This window comes from Dipodomys merriami, unplaced genomic scaffold, assembly GCF_024711535.1.
Source record: "Dipodomys merriami isolate MVZ:Mamm:240054 unplaced genomic scaffold, mDipMer1.0.p SCAF_45, whole genome shotgun sequence".
In the NCBI taxonomy this organism is placed as follows: domain Eukaryota; kingdom Metazoa; phylum Chordata; class Mammalia; order Rodentia; family Heteromyidae; genus Dipodomys; species Dipodomys merriami.
In genome coordinates, this window is record NW_027206013.1 from 8470136 (window position 1) to 8486206 (window position 16071).

At 44.5% G+C, this 16071-nt stretch overlaps 1 protein-coding gene across 3 annotated transcripts in view; it reads left to right on the plus strand.

Moving 5' to 3' along the window:
• Window positions 1-16071, plus strand: part of Ttc28 (tetratricopeptide repeat domain 28) — a 483958-nt gene that overhangs the window by 361539 nt on the left and 106348 nt on the right. For all 3 annotated transcript variants that reach the window (XM_069994613.1, XM_069994614.1, XM_069994615.1), the window contains one exon: window positions 5370-5877. In XM_069994613.1, coding sequence (XP_069850714.1) covers window positions 5370-5877 — 508 coding nt within the window. The remainder of the gene's footprint in view (window positions 1-5369; window positions 5878-16071) is intronic.

Genomic DNA, 16071 nt, shown 5'->3' on the forward strand with positions numbered 1-16071 from the left:
ACCACACACCCACCTTATAATGCCATGAAGAATAGTTAGATTGCTCTGAGAATCCCTGTGCTCCACCTACTTCCCCCTCCTACTCCCAGATCCCCAGACCCACTAGTCACTGTCCTTTTCCACTACACACAGCATGTGCCGTTTTAAACTGACCTCCATGAGTAGCAATTCCACAGTAGCACTACACATTTAGGGTCTTCTCCATACCTTTTCCTGGCATGGAATTGATAGGAAATTTCTTTTTAGCACTGACATGTATATGTTCTACTATACTTTATATCCATTCATCTCTGACTGCCCGGTTGCTTCTAGTTTTTGTTTTTGTTTTATTGAGACAGGGTCTTACTGTGTAGCCTAAGCTGATCCTCTCCCCCCACCTTCTAAATGCTGGGATTACAGGTATGTACCACAGCCCCTTCCAGTTTCCATCCATTATGAATAAAGTAACTATAAAGATTTGTGGGCAGGTTTTGTGTAGACATGCATGTCCAGCTCACGGGGGTGAATACCTGGGACCAGAATTGTTGGGTCAGATGGTAAGACTAGATTTAGAGCTTTTCCATCTGTCTTCCATTCCTACCAGCAGTGGATAAGAGTTTTTCTTGCCCCACTTCCCCATCAGTATTTGGAGTTGCCTGGGCTGTTCTAATAGGTGTACAGCAGCACCTAGCAGCCCATGTCCTTCTAACACATGTATGTTGACACCTAGCAGCCTGTGCCATTCTAACACATGTACAGCGGCACCTGGACACAGTGTGCAATTTCCTGGTAGCAGGCATTGTTGGCCATCATGTATTTCACATGTTTCCTTGCCCTCTGTATCTAGTGAGCTGACTTCAGATGGTTTGCTCTTTTAAAAATTACTTCCCTTCTTGTTGATACTTTGTGTTTAGGGCACAAAGATTTCTTGTCATGTATGTGTCTTGCAAATCTTTTCTGTAACTTTTTTTTTTCATTCTCTTAACAGTGCTTTTCATAGAACACAAATTTTTAGTTTCAACTAAGTGTAACTTATGAAATTTTTTTATGCTTTTGGTATAATACCATATAACTCATTGTCCAAACCAAGAAAACAAAACTTTCTCTTATGTTATCTCCTAGGAAATTTATAGTTTTGCGTTGTATATTCAACAATGTGATCCATTTCAAGTTAACTTCTGTGAAAGGTGTAAGGTTGAGGTCTCAATTCTTGTTCTAACATGTGAATACATAAGTGAATGAAAAAATGAATTAGCCAAGCAGCAAACTCAAAACACTCTAGCTCTTGAGCCAGTGTGTGCTCCAGAGTTAGTATTTCTGTTTGTGAGGCCGTCTGTCTGCTGGGCTGTGAGTAATGTACAGAGATGTACAGAGATATGGGACTGTGTGTCCACTGCATGGTTGGCAGTAGATACATGGCACATGTGGACTAGGTTAATTAGAAGGAACAGCAGTATTTCTGCTACTAGCTGCAGATACATTTCTCCTTTTTTCCAACTACATGCAATTAGTCAATCTGCAATTATATTGAATATTCATTCCTCTCACAAAGTATAACCCTTATGAAAAATACAGCAAGGTGAAACCCATGCTAGATAGAGGAAACCATGTAAGCTAATAGTGTCATCCAGGTGGTCATAGTTTGGATAGTTTAAACTTTTTATTTTTCAAGGTAAAAAACTATACAGGTGCTTTGAAAAAAAAAAGATGAGCAAGCCGGGCGCTGGTGGCTCACGCCTGTAATCCTAGCTACTCAGGAGGCTGAGATCTGAGGATCGCGGTTCAAAGCCAGCCCGGGCAGGAGAGACCGTGAGACTCCTATCTCAAATAAACCACCAGAAAACTGGAAGTGGCGCTGTAGCTCAAGTGGTAGAGCGCTCGCCTTGAGCTGAAGAGCTGAAGGACAGCGCCCAGGCCCAGAGTTCAAGCCCCACGACCGACAAAAAAAAAAAAAAAAAAAAAAAAAAAAAAGATGAGCAAATTTCCAGCTCTCGCTTTAGGTTCCACAAAGCTAACTTACCAAATGTGGTTCTTCTGCAAATATTTGGGTCACAGAGCAAGGAACGCCTGACCCCATGTGCCCAAGTCTGCAGCTGGAAGTGATGTTTTGGCAAGAGCATGAGTAATTAGTCTTGTAGAGAGAGAAAACTATTGTCTTATTCCAACCAGATAGTTTGTTAGCATAACTGTGTGTATGCATTTTAGTATTCAAATACAGATGTTCTAAAATGTTTCCACTGTGGGAAGCAGCTGCTGCTGTTCGAGCACAAAACTCTCAGAGAGATTAATACACCACGCAGCATGAACCTCAGCAGCAAACAGCATCTGCTTGAGGTGGGCCCACGATTCCCAGGCACAGTGAGTGTGGGTTTTCAGATCCTCATTAACAATCCGAACCCCTGTTTCAGATCTACGCTAATTCCAGAGTAGCAGGAGCAAAGACAAGTGATTAATTTGTAATCCACTCAGCTGATAAATACCATCTCATGTTATTTTCCTGGGGGCATTTTGTAAATAAAGCAGGCAAGGGAGAGGTAAAATGTCTTATCAGGGAGGCACAGCCAGGGCTTCTGATGCTAAGTCCTATTCCACCCTTACCCTCTTCCCAGCTGCTTCTCCCATTCTGGAAGCTATGATGTCTGCATCATGAATTATAGTCCTTCCCAGAGATGTGGGTCAGCAGGACCCCCACCATCTAGATCCCCCCACCAGACAGCACTGCCTGGTGCCTGGAGGAGGCCAGGGAAGAGCTTTGTTCTCATCCTCCCCACTCCCCACATCTCAGGAGAGAGGTGCCCCCATATTCCCTCTCCTTATGTTCAGAGAGCTTGCTAAGCCAGTTCCCGTGCCTCCCTGGCATTTAGAGAAACAAAGAAACAAGCAGAGGATCCCAGGGCCTTCATTTGGAGTTGCCATAAACCAGGAGTTTCTGAGAACAGTGATGCCTGGGGTTCCATGCCCGCCCCAAGCCTTATAAATCCATCCCCTGCAGTGCTGAAGGCCTCATTGCCTCCAACAACATCTACTATTTGGAGCTATCTAGTGAATTATTTATGGTTCTCACATTTGACAGGGGCTCAGAGCTGAGTTTGAAACAGCTCTTGGCTTGTGGCTAGAGCCTGGAAATGTCTGACTGACAAACAATGGCTCAGAGAGGTTCCATTGCTAAAGATCCCAGACTTGAGAATGGAGTAGTGCCACCCTGATACAAACACGTCCGATTCTGGTCTGCCCTGGCTTTGAGTGTGCAAGAGCTTCTGCATTTTATCATGAGGGCATCCAGAATTGGTGGTGGAAGGTTTGTGGTCTGTGGTCCCTTAGCCAGGCTTGAGTGGAAATGAACCAAAAAAAGAAGGAAGGTGGGAAGGGCCAGGTTCTGAAGAAGGGGACAGAAGTCACATCTCTGGGCCTGCAGCAAGGGAGGAAGTATTATGAGAGATGAGCAGAGGACAGCCCCAGGTATGAAGTACTGACTTGTTTTAAGGCAGGCCTAATGAGACGCTCCAGGTGGGAGCTCTAGGCCGTTATGGGGCAAGTGGTTGCTGGTTAGTGTTGCTGCTGCTGTGTTGATGGCTCTCTCCACTCTGGACAAAATAGAAAAGTATCAGTTTCCTGTCTTCTAAATCTTTTTGTTAGAACATCTGTGACATGATAAAAACAACTTTGAACAATTCTCAACACTTTGCAAATATACTATTCACATGTAGTGTAGAAGTAAGAATGGTCTCTCAGCATTTGACCAAAACTGCTAGTTCACAAGGAAAGAACATAGGGTGGCATGTCCTTCATATGTATAAACTATGACTGTCTGTGTTCTGAAGTTCACAGACATAGAACACAGCTTGTACAGAGATGCCTGTCCTCGGCTAGGTTGGTATTACCTCATTGCTATTCCCTAGCCAGGGGCCGTTGGAACACGGCTGCCCTGCATGTGATTGCATGCACCCTTTGTTCCCCTAGGATCACATGTGCCTGCTACACAGGGGAGCCTGGTGAAGAAAGGTGCTCCATAGCCCTTAGCTACAGATACAAGTGAGAAAGGGAAAGAATCGGCATGCTTCCGATTTTTAGAATTAAAACGAAGGCAGAAAAAAACCAGAAAAACTTCCCTTTTGTATCTCAACAAAGGAGTTAGAAACTAAAGATTAAAATGCACGGCTGTGGGCACTGGGTGAGAGTCTATCTTTGATGTCCCTGTGTGGTGCACAACACTGACATAGGGTGATTTTCACTAAGAACTTAAGACAGAAAGGATTTGTGTTCTTTGAAGGAGTTGGTAAGTGGCAAGCAGCAGGAAGGGTCTGAGGAGGGAACATCCCTGGGCACAGAGGAGCTGGGGTTAGGAAAACCCCTAGGCAAGATGGAAAAGGTAAAAGCCTGGAGAATGGGGAGGCTCCCACACCCACTCAGAATTATCACTGTGCAGCAATATTTTCCTCTGATTCTCATCGGAGCTGAAGGCCTCCCTGGTCACCAGCACTGGTCATGTCACACTAAAGGGCCAAGGTAAAAGCAGGACCCCTTAATGGGTCATAGGTCATCATGGAAAGCAGCTTCTTCCCCATTAATACATCCATTTGCTTCAGAGGACCAGAGTGGAGAAACATGTAGGAGTGCAACAGCCAAACAGGGATTTCTCCTAGAACTGTCCTGGGCTCTGTCATATGTTATGAATTAATTTCAGCTTGCTCCAACATTTCTTTTAGACTACAGAGGTTAATAGGTGTTAACAGAGCTGAACTATCATAGAAAATACTAGATATATCAGTAAGCCAGCCAGCCACTAGTAGCTCATGCCTATAATCATAGCTACCCAGGAAGCTGAGATCTGGCAGATCGCAGTTTGAAGCCAGCCCAGGCAGGAAAAACTCTGAGAGACTCTAGCTCCAATTAACCAATAAGAGAGCTGGACTATAGTTGTGACTAAGGGGTAGAACACCAGCCATGAGAAAGAAAAGTAAGCCAGAACTTGAAGTCCTGAATTCATGCTCCCTTATAAGAAAAAGACGGACGGACGGACGGATGGATGGATGGACAGATGGGCAGGCAGGCAGTCAGGCAGACAGACAGACAGACAGACAGACAGTCAAGAGGGGAGAGCAGAGAGAGTATATCAATAACTCTTTAAGATGAAAGTTGCATGCAGCACTGCCTGTTTCTGTGAGATTGGGTATGGAACGCTTCTGATTAAGTAGCCATTGTCTTCTGCTGGAAGCTAGCTCTTGGAAGTCCCCTTTATCGCCTCTGCTAGGTCTGTAGCCCACTGATAGAAGTACCATTAGGAACTAGATTGATAGTTGCAGGCGAACTTGGTGAAACTTTATCTGCTAAACAAACCCAAGCCACTGTCTGATGTATATTTGTTTCTCTGCCACATCCTCTCTCTCCAGGCAGCTTCATCAGCCCTGAGCAGTCTGGGCCATGTATACACAGCCATTGGAGACTATCCCAATGCCCTTGCCAGTCACAAACAGTGTGTTCTTCTCGCCAAGCAATCCAAAGACGAACTTTCTGAAGCCCGAGAACTTGGCAACATGGGGGCTGTGTATATCGCCATGGGAGACTTTGAGAATGCTGTGCAGTGCCATGAACAGCACCTGAAGATAGCCAAGGACCTGGGGAATAAGCGAGAGGAGGCCCGTGCCTACAGCAACCTGGGCAGTGCCTACCACTACCGGAGGAACTTTGACAAGGCCATGTCTTACCACAACTATGTGCTAGAGCTGGCACAGGAGCTGATGGAGAAGGCCATTGAGATGCGGGCCTATGCCGGCCTGGGCCATGCTGCCAGGTGCATGCAGGACCTCGAGAGGGCGAGGCAGTACCATGAACGGCAGCTGGGCATCGCTGAGGACCTCAAGGATCGGGCTGCAGAGGGGCGCGCATCCTCCAATCTGGGTGAGTGCAGGGTTGCTTGCAAGACCCCAGGTAATATATGGGTTGGAAATAGTGGCAGTAGTTCTCTGTCTTTACAGGATTCTGTGTTTTAATTCAACACAATCTGCTCATTGTGTTCATCTTCCCCTCAGCTATATTCCCCCAGGAGCCTGCCTGTTGTAACTCACACGCTCTTTCCTGTCATCATAGCTCTCTAAGCACTAGAACTCTGAAGTACTGGGAAAACAAAGCACCCAGCCTTTTAATCTGTCTAGAGAGAAGAGCACAGATTTATCTAATTAGAGAGAAAGGAATGAAGATGATATAAGGCTATGTTTGGTTTAAGTGAAGGAGATACTACTAGAAAGTCATCAAGGCGAGAGAATTGGAGAGAATTTCTGCTTCCAGAGATTTCTTGACTTGGCAAATTAGCTTCACAGGATATTTTTTCTTCAAAATTATATGTATTCATAAACAATATTGATGTTAGTATAAATGCAAAATGATCTTTGTGAAAGATCTCCTTAAAGAATGTCTATAGTCATTGTTTTGTTAGTACTTGGTGGCAATTAAGACATTGACAGTTTGGGAGTTCCTGCAGGGTGGTAAGCATAATGAGTAGTTGGTAACCCCCAATCTTCTAGAAGATAGTGTTAGATTGTCTCTATGTCCGGCTGGATGCAGTGGGTACTTAATGAATGGACATAAGGATGTATTGGGAAGTATGGACTGATTCCATCCTTGTGCCCAGAGCTTCTCATTGTTCTGTGCCCACAAGGACTCAAGGTGAGGAAGGACAGAGGAGGTGGTCCTGGTTCACAGCCAGGATGCCTGTAGAGTTCAGCCTCCTTTTCTTGTGTGAACTACCAGACCAAGGCGACTCCATCTCCACTGATGTCAGCGTAACACTTCTGCTCCTACCCCCTCCTCTGATCATTTTAACCATATATGTCTTGAATAGTTGTTAGAGAAAGATCTTCATATTCCTAGAGTTGGCTCGAGATGTGAAGATGGCACTGAGTCCAGAATGTGGTCTAGAGAATCTGGCAAGCCAAAAATAGGTTCCTGCTTTAACAATTCATTTAGCAGATGACAAGTGCTTATTAAACCTTTACCATATGCTCAGTACTGAATAATTGTTTAAGGGGGGACAGATAATCCTTACCTTCAGAGAGCTTATAATTGTGATAGGGTGACAATGCAGGATGGTGGCAAAAGCAGCTTCAGGAATGTGCTAGAGAGTGACAGAAGGTTAGTGTGAGGTCTGGACAAGGATATATCTGTGAACAAGAGCCTCAGGAAGTTGTGAAGTGAGAAAAAGAGGAGGAGTCAAGCTGTGGCATGTAGGAGAGATGGGAAGGCCTGGGGCCTCCACTTGAAATAGTTGGGCATGTTAGACTATTCAGGTTTTCCTCTTCCTCTTGTGTCAGCTTTCACAAGTTGTATTTTTCAAGAGCTAGTCATTTCATCTAAGCTACTGCATTCAGGGGCCTAGAGTTGTTTATAATGTTGGTCTATCATTCTTTTAATGATCATAGGCCACATGGGGAAGTACTCTCCTTCATTCCTGAGAGTTTGTGTTGTGTTCTCCATATTCTCTCTCTCTCTCTCTCTCTCTCTCTCTCTTCTCTCTCTCTCTCTCTCTCTCTCTCTCTCTCTCTCTCTCTCTCTCTCTCTCTCTCTCTCTCTCTCTCTCTCTTTCTCTCTCCCTCTCCCTCTCTTTCTCTCTCCCTCTCCCTCTCTCTCTTGTCGGTCATGGGGCCTGAACTCTGGGCCTGGGCACTGTCCCTCAGCTAGCACTCTACCACTTGAGCCACAGCGTCACTTCTGGCTTTTTCTGCTTATGTGGTGCTGAGGAATGGAACCCAGGACCTCATGCATGCAAGGCAAGCACTCTACCACTGAGCCACCTTCCCAGACCCTCCATTCTCTTGATACTTTTAAAAGAACCAGCATTTGTATTTCCTCTGAATACTCATTTACCTATATACCACAACTTTAATTGACCTTAAATTTTTAAATCAAATCTAAGATTTTTTTATCCATTAAGAATTGTTTAATTTGAAAACATTTTGGGACTATGATGTAATTGGTTTTAGCTTATCATTGTACAAAGGAATTAAAAAACATTTTTTCTTTCTAAGCACTGGTAGTTTATACTTGTAATCCTGGCTACTCAAGTGACTGAGATCTGGAGGATCGTGGTTTAAAGCTAGCCCAGGCAGATATAATCCTCTAGATTCTATATCTAATTAACCAGCCAAGAGGTGGGCTTGAGGAATGGCACAAGTGGTAGTGTTCTAACTGTGATTTCTTTTAAAGAGGAAATGTGTTGCTAGGAAGGGACCAGGTATAACCTTCAAAGGGACAACCCCTAGAACCACTTCCCCTCACTCAGCTGCCCCTCCTAGTTTTGACCACCTCTCCCAGCTGGGACCAAGCATCCAGCATATGGGCTAGCCCATCAGGGAGTGTTACACAGCCAAATCATAACAGCTTTTTTTTTTTTGGCCTGTATCAAGGTTTGAACTGAGGGCTTTGTGTGCTTGCTTACCTTGCATGCTCAGCTGATGCTCTATACTTGAGCCCTATCTCTGGTCCAGCTTTTGATGATTAATTAAGTATAGAGTCTCTCAGACTTTTCTTCCCTGCTGGCTTCAAACTGCTATCCTCTGGATACCTCCTGAGTATTTAAGATTACAGCTATGAGCCACCAGTGCCCAGCTTGCAACATAGCCTTTTAACTAAAGAATTTCTTCCATTTAATATGCAATAATTAGTTTTGTTAAATTTAGATTTATTCTTCTATTGGATTTTCATTGGTCTTATTTGTATTTTTCCCTTTTGTTTTTCTTTTTCTGCTTTCCTTGGGTTAATTTAACCTTTTAGACTGCATTTTATGTATTTGCTTTTTAGCTCTACTTCTTTGCATTGTTTTTCGGTGATTTCTCTAAAGATTACATCATGTAACTAGGCATACTGATGCTCATCTGTAATTCTGCCATTTGGGATGTGAAGGCAAAAAGATTGCAAGTTCAAGATCAGCTAGGAATAAATAGATAGTGAGTCTAGTCCAGTCTGGGTTATGAGACTAGAGTTTTAAACAAGCAAAGAAGTCAACAAAAAAGATTACATGCTATGTTTTCTGTATAATCTACTAGAAGCTAGTATCAGAATGTTTACTGTACAGTCTAAGCATCTTTGTAAGTAACAAATGAACTTTGTAAGCTCATTTGTTATACCTTCTGGACTTCATGCTTTAGTTGGCACATATATTCCTATCCTTTGCTTTTTTTAGACCCTACAATACAATGTTAGAATTTGTCTTAAACCATCATTTTAATGATGTAAGAGGAAAAGCAATGTTATATGTTTGTCACTTAAGAGTTATGTCTAGTTCTCATTCATTCCTGAGGATTTGAGTTTGGTGTGGTCTTCCCTTCATCCTAGATGACATTACTTACCATGGATGATTTTTTTAAGTTATGAAAGTAGTACATACTTTTATGAAAATAATTCTTACAATACCAAATGTATAAAATTTAATGTTTATATTCCCCCTGTATTAGTAATTGGTTTGGATCTTTACAGACCATTTTACATGCCTGTACCATCACTATGCTAACAAACACGTGTGTGTAGCAGTCCTGAGGCCTGGATCATTGCATGCTCTTCTGTAGCCTGCAGGTTTAAGCCACCTCCACACTGCACTTGCCTGCTCTCTGTGGTCAGTTACCTCCATTACTGTCATGGCTGCCTTCCACCATGGAAAATGTGGGAGTTCTGTGTTCTGTTCCATCCTTGATTCTATTCTGTTCTTTCTGTGCCCATCTTCCTTCATCATTCCTCCTTGCCCCTTGACTTCTGCTTGGTTACCTGCTGCTTCTAAATCTATACTTAGCACTCTGACCTCTTTTCATCTACCTAGTGGCTCTTCCATCTGAGTCTCATGCTGAGCTGTCAGCACTAATGATTCCAAACATGAAATATGCAATTTGCAAAATGAAATGATTCTCCTAGCTTTCCTACGTCTGTTGATGACAGCCCCACCCCAGGAGCCATCTGTATTAGTTTCCTATTGCTGCTGTAACAAATTGCCATAAACTTGATGGCTTAAAGTAGGGAAAATGTGTTCTCTTCCAGCTCTGGAGTCCCATTGGACTACAGTTGAGATGTTGGTAGGGCTGGTTCAGCAGTATGGTTTGGGAGAGATTTAGTTTCTTTCCTTCAGCTCTTTCCGGTGGCTCTGTTCCTCCTCCAGAGCACCTGGCTCTACTCTCCACTTCTGCAGTCCCATTGCCTTCTCTCAGCCCAACTCTGCCTGATCCCTTCAGCAGGCAGAGCTCGAGAGTGTGAGGTTCTCTTCCTGTCCCAGGTCCCCTGACTTACTCACCCCTGCCACATAAAGTAGCACTCACAGGTTCTGAGGTTCAGATGTGGACATATTGTGGGAAGATGTTGTTGTCAGGCCTGACTTGCACATTACTGATTTCTTCCTTCTTTCTAACTGACTTAACATCAACGTGATAAGTAACTATCCTCATAGCCATCTCTCCTTCCTAGGGCCCAGCTTCTTGGCTGGGTTTGCTTCTTTGTTGTTTCCCTCCCTGTCTCTACTCCATACATCAATAGTAAACTGATCTTTTATTTATTTTTTTAGCTATAATGACAGGTACACTACACCATAACCTGCTTATTATTTTGAGATAGTCTTGAAGACTCTTACTTGAGCTAGTCAGGGACCATGATCCCCCCCATCTTGGCCTCCTACATAGGATGAGGTGTATGACTTTGTGCCCAACTATTGGTCAAGAAGAAGTCTCATGTATGCCTGGGCTGACCTTTACCATGATCCTCCCAATCTCAGCCTCCCAAGCAGCTGGGATTTCAGGCATGAGCCATTGGTGCCCAGCTTGGACTGAGCTCAATGTTGTACTTACTCTAGTTCTGGGTTGTCGCATGGTTTATGCCACACTGTGGGCTGTGTCCTCTCCTGGAAATGAAGCCAGTCACAATCAAGGCACAATTTTCTGTCCTTTAATTCCACTATAATCCTATATGTTGTCTGAACGGAAACTGGGCTCTTCCATCCTGACTGTATCCCTCAGCCCCAGTCTTCTTCCTACCTCCTGGTTGCTACCTTCTTGTCTGAAGTTTACCCATCATTTTGTGATTACTCCAAATACTGTTCACTACTGGAACCTCTCTGTTTGTGTGCTTGCTTGTTGTTTGGCAGTAGTGGGTTTTGAACCCAGGACCTCATGCTTGCTGGGCAGATGCTCTACCAGTTGAGCCCTAACTCCCAGTTAAAACCTGTCTTGATAGCAGATAAGTTCTTTTGCTTGGCTAAGGCCTGATGAATTTTTCATCTTTTTTGTTATTCTATTTCTCTTTGAACCTAGCTGGTTGCTGTTTGGCTGCCTGTGTAATCACCCCTGCTGGATTAAACCTCATGGGTAGTAGGAGCTGTGACACAAAGTGGGCTCCTAACAAATACTTGTACAGCTTGATTGAACAAGACTTGGGGAGATGTGGGGAGAATGGTGGGGGCTTTGGGAAGAAACTGGAAAACTAGCACTGAGGGGAAAGGGCAGGGAAGTGGCCTGCGAGAGCCCTGGTAAGTAACTCTGGTCACTCCCCATGTGCAGGACCTTAGCTTGCTCTACCATGGTCTAACAGAACTGGGGCCAATTGTACCAAGACACTCTGGTGACATCCAGGGTGCAGAAAGGGAGCCCAGCCAGAGTGGAAGAGCCGGCCCACCTGCAGATCATGAGGGACTTGGGTGGAGTCCAGAGAGAAGAGCCCTGGGATGTGATAGGATAATGCTGCTGTCACAGAAGACAAGGAAGTGGGGTGGGGGGCAGGGGCACTAGGGAGGATCTGGATCCCAAAAGTGTCCGTACACATTGGAGGGTGACTGAGAACTTTTGGAGACACAGGGACAGATGCTGAGGTCTAAGTATTGTTTTCCTTATGAAAATTACATTAATTTTGGCTTGGAAAATGGTCCCCCTTTTTGTCAGAACAACTGTAGTTGTTGCATAACAGCATTCCTTCCCCTTTCCTTTCCTCCTCTCCTCTTCCTTTTTCTCCCCCCTCTACTTCTCCCCCTCCCCTCCCCTCCTTCTTCCTCCCTTCTCCTTTCCTTTTTTCTTTCTTTGAGGTTCTAGGGATTGAGGCCAGGGCCTCACAAAAATTGCTTGACAATCACTCTACCACCATACCCTTAACCCTTTCGTTTTGTATTTATTTCCAAGATAGGATCCCACTCAAACTCTCAGTACTCCTGCCTCCCAAATATCTGGGATTAAAGGCATGTACCAGCATACCCAGCTGTATGGCAGTATTTTTGTTTCCAGGGGTCTTGTTGTCTTTGTCTTTGTTTTGTTTTGGTGGCCTTCTTTCTGGTCCCAAATTAAGCTGTTTGAAATTGAGCCTCAGATGTGCTGCAGAACAGGTTTCTAGACTGAGATCTCAATTAAATCTCAGAGCTGAAGACAGGGCAGAATTGCCTTTCAGCTCATTCTGTAGTAAACTGCAGTTAGGAAAGGGAGGAGAGAGATAATGAGGAGGATGGTAACACCCCCCCCCCAAACACACACTCACACCCTGAAGGTGACCCTGAGCTCCAGATGGATGCCCCTGAAGTAGATAAAACAGGAGTCCACCACAGTTGCCATGCAGCTCAGCCTCAGGCCCTGGGTTCTGCTCTAAAGTGAGAGATGGAAAGGCTCCAATGGAGACCTGAGGCCAGGCAGGATCCAGAAATCCTAATCCTCCTGTAGGGATGACCACAATTTAAAGGACATTCTCCTTTTGTGGTCAAAAAGATACTTTATCTCTGAAAAGTAGCTTATTTGGGAAGGAAAGGAAGATGGGACTAATGTTTGTTCATTTGTTTACTTATTCATTTATTCTTCGCTCCACAAATGTAGGTATGTGATAGGCACTGTGCTCTTTTGTTGTTGTTGTTGTTGTTATTGTTGTTGTCAGTCGTAGGGCTTGAACTCTGGGCCTGGGCACTGTCCCTCAGCTCTTCAGCTCAAGGTTAGTGCTCTACCATTAAGCCACTACACCACTTCCAGCTTTTTCTGCTTATATGGTACTGAGGAATGGAACCCAGGGCCTCATGCATGCAAGGCAAGTGCTCTACCACTGAGACACCTTCCCAGCCCAGCACTGTGTTCTTTTGTGTGTGTATGTGTGTGTGTATGTGTGTGGGGGGGTGTGCATGTGTTCTGATGTGGGGTTTGGACTCCTGGCCTCATGTTCTCACTCAGCTCTCTTTCTCACAGTTGCTACTCTATTACTTGAGCCACGCCTCCAGCTCAGCATCTTTGCTATGCCCAGCTGGCATTGTACTCTTTTAATGAGTAAAACGGACTGGGTTCCTGCCCCCATGGAGCTTTCTGCTTTTATTCAAATCTTGTGTGGAACCCTGCTCTGTGCCACATTTATAATCTACATCATATTTAATCCCCTCTACACTTAAAAGGTTGAGAATGTTCATTGATTTTATATAAAGAAAATGAAGGCCCAGGTAAGTTAAAAAAAAACAAAAACAAAAACCTGAAACTTGGACAGGTGCCAGTGACCAGGGTTCAAGCCCCACAACCAACCAAAAAAACAAATAAAAAACCCTGGAACTTGAAGCTGAGCACCAGCACATTTCTGTAATGGTACTCACTTAGGAGGCTGAGATCTGAGGATCATAGTTCAAAGCCAACAAGGACAGGAAAATGCCAAGGCTCTTATCTCCAACTAACCAGCAAAAAGCTGGAAGTGCTGGAGGAGGTATGGCTCAAGTGGTAGAGCATCAGCCTTGAGTGAAAAAGCCTGAGAGGCCCCAGTACCAGCACACACACACACACACACACCACACACACACACACACACCCCACACACCACATGCACACCACACACACACCACACACACTACACATCATACACACATACCACATACCACACACACACCACACACACCACACACCACACGCACACCATACATCATACACACATACCACACACCACACACACCACACCACACAACCACACACACCACACACTACCCGCGCACCACACATCACACACATATACCACACACCACACCACACACACATACCACACACCACATATAACACCACACACCACACACATGCAAACAACACAATGCACACTCACCACACACCCCACATAAACCACATACACATCACACATCACACATCACACACCACACCACACACACCACACATACCATACATACAACACCACACACAAACAACACACACATATACACACTCACATACCACACACATCACCCACACATACACACATACCACTCACATGTACACATACCAGATACAAGCACACGTACACACTACACACGCTACACTATATACACACCACATGCACACACACCACACACCCACACCCACACCACACATGTACACACACCACACATGCGTACAGACACCACACACGCACCTGCACATATACCCCACAAACCACACACACAATACATACGCACACCACACACACCATGTGCACACACTCACACCACATACACTTACACCACTCACACACAACACACATGTACACACCATACATGCACACACCACATATATGCACACCACATACACCATACAGGTACACACAGCACACACATGCGCACACACCATACACACACCACACACACATTCACACATGCACCCGCATGCACGCATCACACACACACACGGCAAAAAAAAATTTGTTTTTGTTAACTCTTTGAGACTCAGGAGACTTGTAGCCTTAGGAGTTTATTAAGACCTCATAAAATGATAGCTGGTCTCTTTTTTAAACCCTTTTTAAAGCTCCCTGGAAATCACATTGGAGTAAAAGTTTAGTGGCCATTGTGGTGGGCAGGTATCATTCCTCCTGCTTCATGTACAGCAAAATGGTTGTCACAGGAATGGTGGCTCTAGGCTGTGCTAATTCTAGAATATAGAGGAGGAAAATCAACTGCTATAAAAATCACACATAAGATTTAATTCTGGCCGGGCGCTGGTGGCTCACGCCTGTACTCCTAGCTACTCAGGAGGCTGAGATCTAAGGATTGCAGTTCAAAGTCAGCCCAGGCAGGAAAAGTCCATGAGACTCTTATTTCCAATAAACCACTCAGAAAACTGGAAGTGGCACTGTGCCTTAAGTGGTAGAGTGCTAGCCTTGACTAAAGAGCTGAGGGACAGTGCCTAGGCCCAGAGTTCAAGCCCACAACCAACAACAACAACAAAAGATTTAATTCTGGCATCTGAACCAGAAAATTCTGACTTCCCCAGGTGAGGTGGAACAGCGCTACACTCCACCTCCTTGGTGTGTGCACACACTGCACCATACCCTGGGTCAGGTAGAGCAGCGCTACATGCCATCTCCACCATGCATACACACACAGCACTATAGTTACGCACTACTCCCCAACAGATGTTGTAAATTACATCACTACTGGGGACACATATGAATTTTGTATACTGAAAAATCTTATGGTAAATTAGTTTTGTAGGAGAATGTTTTTTCCATAATGTAACAATCATTCTCTTATGTTATTTGGTTTTGATTTTATTTTTTCCTTTTGGTGGTCCTGGGGTTTTAACTCAGGGCTTTGCACTTGCTAGGCAAACATTCTACCCCTTGAGCCATAATGCTAGCCCTTTTTTGGTTTAGTTATTTTTCAGACAGAGTTTCCCTTTTCACCTGGGATGGCCTGAAGCATGATCCTCCCATTTTTGCTTCTCACTGTAGCTAGGATAACAGAAACACACCACCATGCCCAGCCCTTCCTATAGAAATGGGGGGGTCTTGAGAATTATTCTGCATGGGCTGGCCTTGAACCATGATCCTTTTGATCTCTGCCTCCTGAGTAGCTGGGATGATAGGCCCATGCCACCATGTCCAGCTATTCACATCTTAATTTTTATATATTAGATTTTCTTTAAATGGAAAGAAACCTAGTTTTACGAGTAAAATGTTTAATTCTTGTAAGTAGGAATTAATTTATACCAATTGTATTTTTCTCTGGAAAACCTCAGAATGATTTTTAAAAATCATCTCTCTCTCAGCCGGGTGCTGGTGGCTCACACCTGTAATCCTAGCTACTCAGGACACTGAGATCTGAGGATCGTGGTTCAAAGCCAGCCCAGGCAGGAAAGTCTGTGACACTCACTCTTATCTCCAATA